Source organism: Pyxicephalus adspersus, chromosome 4 (genome assembly GCF_032062135.1).
Source record: "Pyxicephalus adspersus chromosome 4, UCB_Pads_2.0, whole genome shotgun sequence".
Lineage (NCBI taxonomy): Eukaryota > Metazoa > Chordata > Amphibia > Anura > Pyxicephalidae > Pyxicephalus > Pyxicephalus adspersus.
The window spans coordinates 64,346,821-64,362,310 of NC_092861.1; the positions used below are offsets into that span (position 1 = coordinate 64,346,821).

General features: G+C 36.3%; 1 protein-coding gene across 1 annotated transcript in view; it reads right to left on the minus strand.

Moving 5' to 3' along the window:
* Positions 1–15,490, minus strand: part of COL21A1 (collagen type XXI alpha 1 chain) — a 110,289-nt gene that overhangs the window by 49,112 nt on the left and 45,687 nt on the right. The window contains exons 4-6 of the mRNA XM_072408462.1: positions 7,696–7,864; positions 7,396–7,612; positions 5,924–6,097 (exon numbers count right to left, since the gene is read on the minus strand). Coding sequence (XP_072264563.1) covers positions 5,924–6,097; positions 7,396–7,612; positions 7,696–7,864 — 560 coding nt within the window. The remainder of the gene's footprint in view (positions 1–5,923; positions 6,098–7,395; positions 7,613–7,695; positions 7,865–15,490) is intronic.

Below are 15,490 nucleotides of genomic sequence, written 5' to 3' on the forward strand. Positions count from 1 at the left end.
TCTGCTGTCCCACATGCACAGATAACAGGGATACTTGGTGTATCCATGTCACTGACCAAGAAGGAAGCATAGCATTTTAAGATCAACACAGATGACTCAATTGTGTTGGTGATTTTTCAACCACTCAGTGACTCTCTTTAAGTCTGCATATTATTTACAAAGAGAAACTGAATTGGCCAATTGGGACTGACCCAAATATATTGCCAGTGTGAAGGAGGACACACTTTAAGCTGCGATTTGAGCTTTCGATCAATAGTTGCCATTCAGTTGAGTTATAGATTGGAGTTCCCAATTCCTCCATTAAACCAGGTATGTTATGGCAATACACAAAGCCACTGTCAGTTCTAATGTTTTTCTCACGCAGTATTGATGCTAGGAGTTCTATCTAATATAGATAGATATATATTTTATTGTCACTATATGTATTTTGTATAGAATAGTCGGTCTCTGTTTAGAGTCAGGACCATTTTAAAATGTTTCACTATTAAATATATACACAATATTTGCCCTTAAAAAGCCTTTCTGTTTCTGTCCCTCCATTTACCCATGCAAAATCCAGGCTGGGCATAATTTTATGAAGCTACATAATTAGAACCTTCCTAAAAATCCTTTTGAGACATAAAAATTAAAACCCCTCCTTTATTAATTGCAATAAAATACAGAATAGCCACTACTCAGTCCAGATGGACAGATAGTATGCATTTCAACTGCAATGGTGATTTAGCCACAGCCAGACAGTGTTACTTTTTACTTTTTGATATATGTGGGTGTTTCTAAGCCCGTAGTGATAATTACTGTTTCAGTTACTCGTAAAAAATATGTATTAGGCTAGACAATCCATAAAAAGTGTAGTCATTTATATTATTTAAAATATTGAGACTGAGGTTCCATTCTAGGGAATTTTCTCTTAGATATTGCACTTCAATGGATATATCTACTATCGCTGGATCCACCTTTGGGAAAGACACTTGCTGCTAGCTTCCAATTAGAATAAATTGGTACTGTACTGGCTGGGGGATCTAGTGTACAAATAAATATTTTCTATTGTACTGTATATAAAGTAAAGCTTCCCTATAAGTATATATAAATAGAGAAAATATGCCTCAGCCCCCCTTCTGAAATGCTTTTATGAGCTTCATTTAAACCATGCTAAAGCAAATTAAAGTGAGTGGTATTTTAGACCTGATAAATACCAAGGACCTATTCTGGATGGACCATATTAGGCCATTTAATGTTCATCCTGTGGGGTAATATAAATCTAATAATATTCATGATATAAATTGCAATTTTTTCTCTATAAGTCAGTAAATAAAATGCAGGTAAAGCCAAAAAAGTCAACAGAATGTAAAGATTTATTGGAAGAAGAGACATGCAAACTGTCTTTTGCCCGTTTGTTCTTAGGGGCTTTTTATTTTTTGCTTATACTAAATGGCGCATACGCTGCAGTGTAGAGCTTAGCTTCCACAGAAATTACCACAAAGGATCATCATGTACCCAGGAAGTCAGTCATCAAGTACCCAGGCTTCGGCAAAGTTGGAAGCTTTATGAGATGTAACTATGACAAGTTTCTGAATCTCTCATTGCTGTAAGGTGCCTACAAAAAAAGTGCGTGTCATAATCAGCAAGAATGTTGTGCACCCTTGTTGATTATGGCAAAGTCTCACCCACACCAAAGAAAATGTAGTTATTCTTTAAATATCACCTGTGTTAACAGTCCTTTATTTGTTTGGTGGGTTTTTGCATCTATGAGAATGAAAAATATGCCTGAAGCAGGTCAGATGCACTTGGCAGTGTTACAAAGAGTCACAACTCTCGCTGTGACTTTTGCTGGACAGTTTAGTCTGCATGTTATACGTAGGGAGAAATGCAGACATGTGCTGTAAGAAAGGAATTCATGTACGGAACACCAACATTACATGTAGTCACTGTTTACAATTTTCAGAACGCAATAGTGTTCGTGATAGTGATCCTTTAAGTTAACTACCACAGTGTATTGTTTCATAAGGAATGATTTGGCTTTTATGCCCTCTGTGGCTTGTAACATGCACATAAACATGAGGATGCTTTCAGAGCACACTTCAGCCTGCCAAAATGTTTTCCCTATGCTTCCAGGGGCCTCTGCATTTTACTCACTGATAAGGGTAAGTATGTCCACATCCCTAAAAATAAAATACAGACTAGAAATGGCTAAGCAGAACACTACAGAATACAGTAAGAAAAACTGATACAGAAGAAAAGTGCTGAACGACTTATGTAACATAAAAAAACATAAAAAGTTGTGAAGGTGCCTAAGTCTTCATCCCGTATGAATCTAGTGTGAATGAACATGATTAATATTACACAGCAGCTGTTTTTCATTTCTGAACATATCTGGTATGAATCTATGTGCTCAGACAGTACACTAAGCAAAGTTTGTGAGTGGTGAGATATGTAAAATAGTACAATAAACAAAGCATTGCAGAAGAAATTATGTAAAGTGATATGCAGCTATGTCTGGTAAAACTAGCTGCTGATTAGGAACAGATAAATCAATGACATAGCAATAAATTGTTCCACTAGGAGTACTTAACATGGTGGTAAGTAGAATGTCATTTTAAATGTGTGTTACAAGAGAGAAATGCAGTAACTATCTTTATAGATAGCTACTCCTGATTCCTTCTAAAGGAAAAAAATAACACTAGAATTTTAATGAGGACTGAAGTTTAGCTTCCAACTTTAATATAGTAAAGTATCAGACACTATATTAGGCTACATTTTTATTTTTATTATTAATGTATAACCCCACTATATTAGGCTGCATTTGTATTTTTTATTATTAAATGTATATTGTGAAAGTTTTAGAACAAAAGAGGAACCATCCTTTGATCCTGTGTGAACTTTTTTCACATCAGAACTGCCTTTCTCCAATGTAAATGCAAAAATGTTTGATATAGCTTTGAAAGAGGTTAATTACAAATCAACCAAAGGACAAAATTACATGCCTGAAAGCATTCTGCATTTACCCACCTACACAAGCCTTACCCTACAGCCTCTATGGAAAATGAACTGAGGTCACTGTAAATGAGCATTTCTATTATTTGTACAAAGTGGAGAGCACATGTGTGTGGGGTGAGATGTGAGGCACTACATATAGTAGAGGGATAAGGCACGGTGTGCTGTAGATGTGGGTGTTGTAAAGAAAAGTTAGTTACTATGGGTTTTTAAAGAGGTGTGGGAGCAGCATCTGCACATTTGACAGCTGGAGGCAGTATGTGGTACTGATACCGCTCACAGCTGCCCCCATTCATTCTCTATGAGGCTCCTAATATAAGATGCTACATGTAGCATCTTCCCAGAGGCAGTGGTTCTCTGGAATGATGAAGAATTAAAACACCACAACCTTATGGCCCAAGTGAACATAGCCTTTGTGAAAGACGTGGCTATGCACACAAAGCAAACCACACAAGTGAGCTTTGTAGCCAATCACAGCCCTATTTTGGCACAAATAAACATGTGTGGGTTTGTAAAATGATAATAAACATTTAATTTTTATATAGTCAGGAATAAAAAAATTCTGCTTCCTTTAATATTTTGTAGAGAGAAAGTATTAGCATCACTTACTCCCCCATAAAGTAGGACGGTAAGAGTTTATGTATAGTGACAAGGATAGGATAGACTTCTGTGGCATATCTCATTGGTAACATAAATACTACAGACTGAGCTTTGGGCACAGGAGAGCAGAGACTTCACATAGATGCCTGGAAATAGACTGTCAGTATTTGCAAGCATGTCTGTTTCCTTCATTATTATTATTATTATTAAACAGGATTTATATAGCGCCAACATATTACGCAGCGCTGTACATTAAATAGGGTTCATTTTCATTTACTTTTTGTGAAAGCAGGAAACATGAACTTTGCCCTGTCCGTGTATGAAACCAGTTCTTTCTAAAAAGGTAAGTACTGTAGTTAACATTTGTAAAGAAAGGTTTGTCATTTATTATTTGCACCGTTTTCATTTGCATGTATTCTAAAGAATAAAAGTTGACTTCATTATAAGCAGCAAGAAAAGTGATGCATGGCATTTTACTTTTTATAAAGTGCTACCTTTAAACTGGAATAGGAGCACTTTAAACTTGCTCTACAGTTATCAATAACCTCAGGTTTCAGTACTGGATTCTTAAATAAAACATACAAACACACAAAACCAGGGTATGGTTTGAATAATCATATTAAAAACATTCACTTAAGCTGTGGTGGATATGCTTTAGCTGCCACAGTGTGTGGTTTGGCACGGAATGAAATGTGAATGTTTGGTTGCATTTGTTTCTACTTTTATTTTGAGTGTGAATGTGCGCTGAAACACTTTAGGTAATAAAACAAATCTGCAATAAGAATGAGAAATTAAAGTAAATTTTTAGTTACAGAAAAAGTTTTGAACATAGTATATTGTAAATATTTTTGACTGACATCTTTTAGAAGATCACAATGAAATTGCATAGTTTTTGAATTGTTAGCAATGAACACAGACATGAATGCTAAGTGACATTTCAAGCAAGTGTGGCTTTCTTTGTATATAGAAAGGCACCTTGAACTAAAAGAGAATTGGCTCATGACAGGACATTAAACTATGCAGGTTAATCTGGGATGACAATCAAAAAGCCATTTAAATGACCTTGAGAGGTTGAACTATTGAAGACAGATAACCACCTGTAAAGCCCCCACCTGCTATCAGTTTTTCTGCTGTGACTGGCAATAAGTGCTAAAATTAGCTGGTGGGAATGTTCCAGGTCCATGTGTTTGAATGGCAGTAACTGATTACCCGCTGGGAAATACATGGACCTGGAAAGTTCCCACCGGGGGATGTTTGAGGGAATATAAGATTCCCTGTTTTATAAATAGAGCCTACAATATCTCTGGTGTCCTACCTGTGCCATGAGGATTACTTATTGCCCTATTGTTGTGCTTCCCAGCAGTAAAGCAATTTTCTAATTTTTACCACTGCAGAATTTTGCTGGGGTACATTTTTTTTCATTCAACTACCTGCTAACAGTAACTGTATATGCAATTGCAGCAAAAGAATAAATTGCTTTTTTCTTCCCTTACTTTATATTCTGATGTCTTGGGAATAAGTGAATACATTTGCAAACCACACAGTAAGTCTTTCACACATCACTATTAAGAAAACATTAGACCTAACATTATATTCCAAAATGAAAAACTGCACTTTAAAAGTGTGTATTTTACAACCCTGCAAATCCCTTAAATGGAACCCACAGAATATCACTTGCTGGATTGTGGTTTCCCAGGGAATACTAAAGTACTAGCACATGTTTTAAAAATGTTATGGTTAAGATTGGTTATAGTAACCTTTGGGCTACTTACTATACAAATCAGATTTTTTTTTCTGGAAATTGTTCAGGGATAATTGAACATAATTTAATTTCATAATATCTGGCTGCCAACAAATATACGCATCCACAAGCCACCAAACTCCTTATGCAATATACATATTTCTGAATTTTTGCATGATTACTTAGGTTTAATATAAGCTAAAATGGTGTATAAAGCTTATAAGCTGTGTGTTTGAGGCACATAGTATGTGTTATCTGCTGCTGGGGTGATTATGGTTGAAAGAAGTTTTAATATCATTAAATATTGCAAATTGTATACTAATGTTACCTAAGGCTAACTATAAAATCTGCTGTACAATCCCCTGTAGATTTAGATAAACAAGATATTCAGATTTTTGTTTTTTATCGCATAAGTATAGTACATGCTGTGAAATCAATGTATATCTTCTCATGACTTCACTACCTTAAAAATGCTTGTTGGTAATGTTATGTGGGAGTTCTGACGTATTTGTATTGCTTAAAAAAGCCTAAAAAAAACTTTGCATGTTTCTGTTGATTCTTAAAATAAAATCTCAAGGAATAACAAATTACCTGGACAGATTCATCTCTACCAGTGTATTTCCCAATCTGTGTTTTCCCACTGATATAGATTCCTACAACTGGAAGAAGTTTTCTTGTCTCAATTTCTTGATCATCTATATATAAAGTTGCATCTTCTTCTGTTACTAAAAGTCTTATTTGGTGCCAATTTTCATCAAATAGTTTCTAAAATAAAAGAAAGAAAATCAGTATATACTCTCATTAATTAATTGATTTTAATTATTTTTGCTAATTAATAATGTTGACATGAGTAATAAGTAAACAGTAAAGAGAAATAATTCAATTGCACCAACCATGAGAATGATTTGCTACACCAGACTAAGCTTTCTTCAGGAGGCACTGGACTCTGTAAGCTGTGCCCCATAAAACACAAACACACCAATGTGGTCACCCTGTAACTAGTCTTTCTCCTATTTTCTCTCCTTGCTCTAAACAGATTAAACAGCTTTACTTCCTCATGTCTAAACCTCCACCATGGAGAATAGTGAGCAGAACAATGGTGGCATTGGTAACTTTTGAAAAACTAGCATTTTTGTGTAGTAGCATCTTACCTCTCACAGCAGTTTACAGTTCTGGAGATACAGGAGTGCCTAGGCACACTAACATACCAGCATGTACACAGCAATTTTTACAGATATATTTAGGACAGGGTATTGTTTAAACCCTTAAACTATTTCTAAATGTTTTCTAAAACATAGGAAATATTCACTTTTTTAGTTTAGATCTTATTTAACAGACAGAGGATTTTCCATAAATGTTCATCTTTCAGGTAGTAGAGCATTACGACTTGTAGGTACTCAGCTAAACTAATGGGTCAAAACCTCACGCTATCAAATCATATTAGAACTTCAAAGGAAATATAGACTGAATAGGGTACAGTGTTGCACTTTCTTGCTTTTTGTTGATATATCAAGCCAGCCTTTCTTAAGCGGGGTTCTGGGGAATCCTGGGGTTCCTTTAGAGGTTGCTATGGATTTCTGGTTCTCAGTTTCTGCTTCTCAAAAAAGTTACTACTGACACTAAATATTGTTAATCTATCTGTAAAATCTGTAAAGACTGACCACCAATATACGTTTTTTTTTCCTGTTGATCACCATTGTGGACATTCCCCCCACTGACCAACAATGACCAACAATGGAAGTAGGCTTCTACCTACTGAGCACAAATACAATTCTTTACTCACTGACCATCAGTGTGGGGAGGGGAGTAGGGCTTATCCACTGACTACCAATGTAGGGGGTGTTTTCCCATGAGCCACCAATATGACAGAATACAGTTGTAATGTATCAAATAGAATATTGTGAGGCAATTTAATAATGCTGTAGAGTGATGAAAGGGCTATTGATTAGATAAATGTGCCTAATTTACAGAACTGACCAGGGGTAAAACACATGTGCATGTCTAAAGTGAACCTGTGCTTTGACAGTGCCTGTGCAAAGGCAACAGGAGGAAAAATTGGATACCTTTACTCCAGGTTTTACAAATGTAATAAGTTGATTGTCATTTGTTTGGCTGGTTGTAGTAAATGATAAAGTTTTATCTTCTCCATTTAAAGAAACAGCTGCTTGAATGGTGCCATCAGTTGTAACTATTCTCCACAAATCCCATTTCTTCTTAATTTTAAATCGTTGAGTTGACACAAAGACATAGGAGGGAGGAAGACCTTCTGGAAATACATTTCTGTAAAAACATAAAAGATTACAATGTGTGAACTGTTCTAAATTCTATTAAAAAAAATACGTAAACAATTACATAAATTATACCTTGTGAATTCTGTAAGATCGATTTGTGATGTTATTTCATAAGCTTTAGTGGTGGGAATGGAGCCTTCAACTCTTTTGGCTTTTTTTTTATTTACTCCCAGTCCTAATACTATATCAAACCCCTTTTCGTCTCTTGCTGTCACTGGTATTCTTGTAGGACACACAGATTCTGTAGTGAAAATAGAAAGTTATTTACAAGAGCCAAAGCCAGTGATCCAGTTAACAAGCTAGTCAACACCAGACCCACATGCAACATACAAATTCCCAACAACTTTTGCCAGGTTTAACAAGTGAAAAGAACAAGAAGTTGTCAAGACTGGTTCTTATCAAATCATGTGATCTTTTTTCCAAAAGCTTATGATCTGGTAGTTATACAGGATAGTATTTCTAAACGCAATTCAGCAATAGGAGAAATTGTAAACTTGTTTCCATAAACATCTTTACAAATCGTTACAAATTGACTTATTAGCTGATTTTGTTGATAATTAATCATTACCAAAACTATATTTACTGCATTATTCCTCCTTTTTAATTGAATAGCTCTTAGCAAACTGACTGTTTTGTTGTTTCTTTAAAACCATATTTCTTACTGCTAGTAGACACTTTGTCACTTTGTCACACTGAAGGGTGTAGCTGGCAACAAGCAGTTCCCACCCTTGGATATTCTCTGAGTCAGCATCTTATTGGCAGACCATGGATAATGCAGCAAGCAGTTTAATAACCTGGAAGAGCTGGATGATAGGGACCTCATCCAATTGTACATTTGTTTAACCTCTTCCTCATTTGATACTCTTCTAAATCTAGTATTTACACTTGAAAATATTTTACATATGAACATTTTTACTCAAACGGGCAGCTAATTGCTTCCTATAAAGATAATGCAAACCAGAAGAGAAGAAAAAATACTGGTTGAGTTTTGCCAACTAACATTAGACACAGAAGATAAATAACAGTCTAAGTAGAATTAAACTATAATTAGCTGTGCTAGAATGTTTAATAATATAGCTTCCTTCCGGCCTTAAAAATGGTAAAGTTGTGCTAAATATGTCAGAGAACATCAATATAGTAGCAATGGAAGTTGAAGAATAGGATTATTTACAGTGTTATGTATCAGAAGTTGGAAATAGCCCACATAATTGCGCAAACAGATATTAAAAGGGGAATCGAACTCTGAACTGAAAGCTAAACCCTAAAAAAAGGAAGCAGAGTAAGTAAACAAAGAAAAAGAATAATAACCACTATTGTCCATGGTCTTTCTACTACTGATTTTTCCCCATAACTGCCATACCATGCCTTTGTTGTCTGAGGATGGCTATCTTTGTAAATGCAGGGTTTTTCTACCTTATGTCAAAACTTGCAGCAGGGAGAATACTAAGCATTACAGAGTGATATCACCAAATGTCCTGCTGCTGCTTATTTATGTCTGGCTGCAAAAATTCACGTGGCCCCATCACTCCTGCTAGCCCATACTTCGATGCAGAACATTTGGAATGACAAGAGGAACCACAGTAAGTGATGAAGACAGCCATCACTCAGCACCATCTGATTGAGAAATTCTAACAGCATACAGACAGAAGTGAATTGTAAGTGCAGCAAATTTGACATAGAACCAGCAAAAGAGAAGGAACAATATGAGTTTCAACAGAATAAGTTAAACTAAAATACAAAGCAAATAGAAAATTGTCCATGGATTTCATGTTTGAGCAAAAAAATAAATGGTGTCATTAAGCATGCAGTTAGGTCTATCACTGACCAAATAAGCTTAGCTGTTAAAACGTCAAGGATAATAAAAATTATTTGCCGGATAGGATATATTTGATTCATTTTCTCAGCGTAGGGACAACTGAATTTTACTAAGCAATGTATTATTTATTTCGGAGTCACATCCAGGTCAATTTGTATAACAGTTGAAAGCCAATTAAAAAAACCTTGACCAAAACCCCATATGCTCCACTGTTCCTGTTCAACATACCCACTGAATCAAAGTGACACGCTTGGGGAGACAGGGCCACTATGGGGCACTACAGCTTGCAAAAGAGAAGGGCCACGGCGCAGAGTCTAAGCGGTACCCAGGTTTTCTCCAGACCCTCTAGTGGTGATGATGCTGCACTGCTGGTTACCGACCAGGTTGCAGTCCTTGGGCACACCAGGGTGGGCAGGAGGATACACGGTACCAAATCACTACGCAGAATTGTGAAGGAAAGCCGGGGTCAAGGCAGGCACCAAGCAAGAGAGGTCAGGTCACAAGCCAGGGCTCAAATACCAGAGATCCAGGAAATAGACACCAGTGATACAGGGGTCACGGCAGACACAGGGAACACAGGAGACACTGGAATACACAGGAGGCACAGGTGACACAGGAATATCCACAAACTAGGCAACAAGGAGTTAACACCAGAGCTGGTCAGAGGAAACACTGAATTAAGCAACAGGTGTACAGGAACTAACTCAGCAAAGCTAGGGGCTTGGCACTCGTGGAGATACGTTGCACGAACACTAAGTGCTGTGTCTGAGCTAGCTAAATAACCAAGGATGATTAGGAGGCTATTTTCTGGATGTCGATTGGCGGATAGGCGAAACTGATAAAACTTGGAAAAGCAGGCACGCCCAGGGTCAGAACTGCCCGAAAGCGCAGGAGAGAGGCGCCTGCACTAATGAGGAAGAGGTAAGTGTGACACAAAGAGGGGAAAACCAAGATTTATATTAGGCACCAAATACAATCTTAATAAAGTTTTAAAATTAAACTCAATCGAAAACATATAAAAAAAAAAGTTGTTAACTGAAAGGCAGGCTTGCCCCATTCATCCAACTCCCAGGTTGTCCTCAGACCTGCCTACAACAATCTTGTGTAGGAGAGCTTGGAAGAAGGACAATAAAGGGGCACATACAAAATTAGGATTTGGCCTTTGGTAGATATTATAATTGTGCTGGGGCTCTCAAAATGGGAGGAGCAAAACCATGACTAAAACCACCCTAGTTTAAGTTTGGAAAAAACTCTATGCTTCATGTACTAAAGAGTAGTGCATTAGTGGTCCTCATTTCTATTATGCAACAGGCATTAAAAAATATATATTTACCTTATTGGGCCATAGTAAAAAATAAATAAAAATGTCCCAGTCAATCAGTCAATTTTTAGTATCAAGTGTTACACAGGACAAAGTAAACTACAATACCTAATATCATGCACCTTGTACTTTTTTTTTACTTTACAACCAACTATTGATATGAATTTTTGTACTCTTTAAAATGTAAATAATAAAAGGATATCTCCACACAAAATACTGTTGTTACATCATATGCATAAAGTTTTCATTTGCACAATGATAGAATATAAATTTCACAGTTTTAAAGTTATGAACAAATAAAAATCACAAGTTGAGAATTCTGGCATATTTTACACGATGGAGCCACTGTTCACACCAAGCGTACGAAGTCTGGCACAAAACAGCAAATTAGAAACACTTTCATGGCTCATATATTTTGACACCTTGGGAGTTCCAAAACCTGTATTTATTTGAGGTATCAGCAGATGCATATGCACATCCGTGACACAACCAATAAGCAGAGTGCCAGAAAACAGCCATGTCACACAACAATTTCATAGCCAAATTCCTTACAACATGGGTATGTTTTAGAAATAAAATGCAATCTACATGCATGTCCAAGAATAAGTGCACTCTAACAAACCTAACTCTATAGTTCATAACTCCTAAATATAGCAATCAAAATCAAACATGTTTAAAAATGTGATATCTGTTACTTTGCTTATGCTCTACTTTCAAACTTGTAAAAGGATTGTTAGCAGATTAGGCCATCCAAGTAAAATCTATTTATTTCCTAAATCCATTCTCAGACATATGGTTCTCAGCATATGAGGTATCTGATATACAACTAGTATTTCTTTAGATATATATATGCCATAAAGGCTAACCTAGGATAATCCTTAAGGGACGAGCAACACAAATCCACACCAAAGGGATGCCAAGAGAGACTTTTTTAATACAACATGGTAAAACATTGCAAGCCAGTCTAATCAGCATGTCACCTAGGCACATTTCCTTTTTTTAGTGATTTCAGACACTCAAGTAATATGCTATATAGATGTTTACGTCAGAGACAATAAATAACAATTACATAATTAACAGCAATGATGTGCACTTATTCTTAATATAAAACACATTTTAAATTCTACTTCAGTAAAAGTAATATTGGTGAAGTCTTTTAATGAAAGTAGAAAAGATGCATTATAAGCAAGCTATTATTTTCTGCTTATTTAATGTATATTTTTATGCATATATGGTACAAGCATTTAATGCAGGTTAGCAACTAGCAAGCTAATATATAAAAAATGGAGAAAAGAAATCATTCTATATTGTCTATTCCACCCAATCAGATAACACTTTCATGCAGTCTGAAAACAAAAACTTTAAGTATTACGTTGCTAAAAACAGAACATAATTTTCTCCAGTTCTTATAAATCTATCACAGTATGTGTGCTTTGTCAGTCTTGCAAAATCTGCATTCACATTTCTTCACCAGATATGCACTAATAACATTTTAATAAATAAGCCACGTTATCTGCAAATGCATAAACCTGCGGCAACACGTGCAATGCACATTCCGAAACTCAGCTGTGCAATGTACCTTTACGGATCTTACTGCTGCCATAAACTGCTTCTGAAAAGGGAGGATCTGGATAACCTATGTTGTTTTAAAAAATGTAAACATATTATGTTTATTGATGTTGTGCACACTGACAGTAAATATTATAATCATGAACATAACGATGCAATCATGAACACATTGGTATTGGTCTATTACAGGAAGCCTTTCTTTATAATTTATCTCACTCTATTTACAATCTTACATGGATCAGATAAACACTACCATACCATTACATATAATTCAATAAAAAAATAACCCAAAAATGTAATAGCTCAGATAAGACAGCTTTTGTTGTAATACTCCTTTTAAGTCTAGAGCTGCCCATGGCAGTACTGCCTTTCCACCAGTTAAGTTTTTCTTAGTCTGGCAGTCAACATCATTCAGCCCATGCCCATTGAGCTCAAGAAGCCACAAACCCTTTTCCCAACCTGTAACTGGACAGTGAAAAAGAATCTCATCTGCCCTCTTTCCAGGTCCTGCAGTGCTTCTTTTTAGCCACTGGACAGCTACTGATGACATATCTCCTCCATATGCTTTGCATAACTTTTTTGCTGATAAAAAGAAAACTCTACTGTTGCAGGGCTTAAGTTCCTCTGAAAAGATTTTGTCCCCCCAACAACAAACTGCTCTTAATTGAAATTTTTTTGTTATAACTAAACAATGAGTGCAATGACTTGGAATACCACTTAATGTACAATAACCCAATTCCCCAACTTAGCAACATTTAGTTTTTTTTTGTTTTTTGTTTTTTTTTACAGATGTTATCTTAAAGGCATTTGTTGTATAGAAATGATGATTGGGACTTTTGCATCGGATCAGCTGCATGTGGGAAACAATTTAACAGTTTATTTTTTATAGTATACATTCAATTATCCTCAAAATAAAATACACATTTTCTGCATTTCTTTAATAATGCACAAATCCCAGCAATAAGTTCCCCACACAGAGGTTTACTGCTCTTCAGGCCAACTGATTTGCATTTCTGTTCAACCAGTGCTGGGATTTACACACCTGGTCCCACTATACAGCTGGAAGATCTTCCTGGTTCAGGGTTACTTCCTTCTTGTTTGGCAGAAGTGATGATGATGATTTACTGTCCAATGAGCAGGCTAAAGGCTCAGAGGTAACATAGAAAGCTGCTTTGCTGACCCACATAGTAAGTGTGTCACCCGGCTAGCTGTCCAATGTGGCAGATATCTGTAACTTTATTGTACAGATGTCCTTTAGCAAATAAACATATATGAATTTTAACAACATGTTAGCTTATACATGTAATGTTTGAGGAGTATTTTAAGGTAACAAATGGAAAATAATCCTACAAAACATTTACTATGTTCTGGTGCTGAATGTGTTTGTTTTCACATATATATTCCAAAGAAATAAAAGAGTTACTTTTATTATTAATATTATTATTAATAATAATAATAAACAGGATTTATATAGCGGCAACATATTACGCAGCGCTGTACATTAAATAAGGGTTGCAAATGACAGACGAATACAGACAGTGATACAGGTGGAGAGGACCCTGCCCCGAAGAGCTTACAATCTAGTAGGTGGGGGAATCAACACACAATAGGATGGGAGATAAGTAGTGGTGGGAAGTAGTGACAGTTTCAAAAGACAGAAGAAGTTGGGTAGCAGAAAGTAGGAGCAAGCCGAATAGGACGAGGAAGACCATTCCAGAGATTTGGGACAGCTCTAGTGAGGTCTTGTGTTTGTGCGTGTGATGAGGTTATGAGTGAGGAAGTCATTAATAGGTCTGCAGACATCCTATATATATAAAACTATATATGTTCAAACAATGCACTCTCCTATTTACTGAAATCACCATAACCTTTTATAATAACCTTTTTCCCGTGTAACACTAAAGTCTGGAGAAACCCAAAACTTTCTCTATACCTCCCTCTTCCTATGCTGAGCTCATCTCGCAGTTTTTTAGTAACCTTTGTTATTATTTCTTCTCACATTTCACATTCTTCAATACATTTTTTCCCTGCTGGCAGCAAATTCCAGATTTGCTGGATCACTCAGCTTCACTGATGAAATGGTATCCTCTCCAGCTTTGGAGAGATTTAATAAATCAGGCCCGCTGCCCACACATGAAGCTGATGACCCACAGGACAGAAAACAAACAGCTAGAAATGGAGGTCGGGACTGCACAGGTGGGGAGGAGTGGGCTGGATGATCTTTGTTGTGCTTGTTGACAACTTTTTCTGAAAATGCTACTTTCTCGTCTTCTGACTTTCATGATTCAATTTTGCATTGGGGTTGTAGCAATGACCTGGAGCAGTTACCTGAAGCACATAATAGCCAAATACTTTCTTTGACCTTGATGTAGTTCAGTGCCTCCAAAAAATTGGGTGGTAAATATAAAAGCCACTCAACAAGCATGGAAGGAAAAGGACAGCAAAGGCAGTCTATATTTCTTTCAATTTACTCTAAAATTATGAGATCACCCTACATTTAACAAAACCTTTAACCAGGATTTGTCCATTTATCCCATACAATCTAGGAGGAAAGCCATGTGAATGTTAGATTGACTAATACGGGACTGAGTGAGAGAAATATTTTCTCAGCAGATCGAATAATGGTGTCTGTTTTTCCAAACACCTTGTGGAGTAGAATTTGCATTCTTGCATTATTGTATTTCTAGATACAATCCATGTCTGCCTTTTTCCACAGTCACCTGAAAAAATAAGGGTGAGTAAATGTGCTCTCCAATAACATATCCTATTCTTACTATTCCAGTGGGTGGCAAGTAAAATCTTTGCTGTTTCCAAGAGCTCCAAATGCTGCTGCTATACAACACTTCAGAGTTTGGATGCCTTCAGATTCTAATGTGTTACCTGATATTAAACTCAAGTGGGGACTGGGATCCTTTGGCCTTTGGTGTATATACAATCAAATGGCCTTTTCATTGTATAGATCTTTCAGCACCAGCTTCATTTGTAGCTCTATGCATTTGTGAATACTACACCTGGGAGCCAGAAAGGAAGGTGAAAGACTTTCCACTGCCAGGTAATATGAAGGTAATATACTACTCATCATAGGTCACAGACAGCAGGTCCTGTCTTAATGTATCAAATCTCAGGGCCACCAGTTCAACATTTTTTATGATTGTATACTG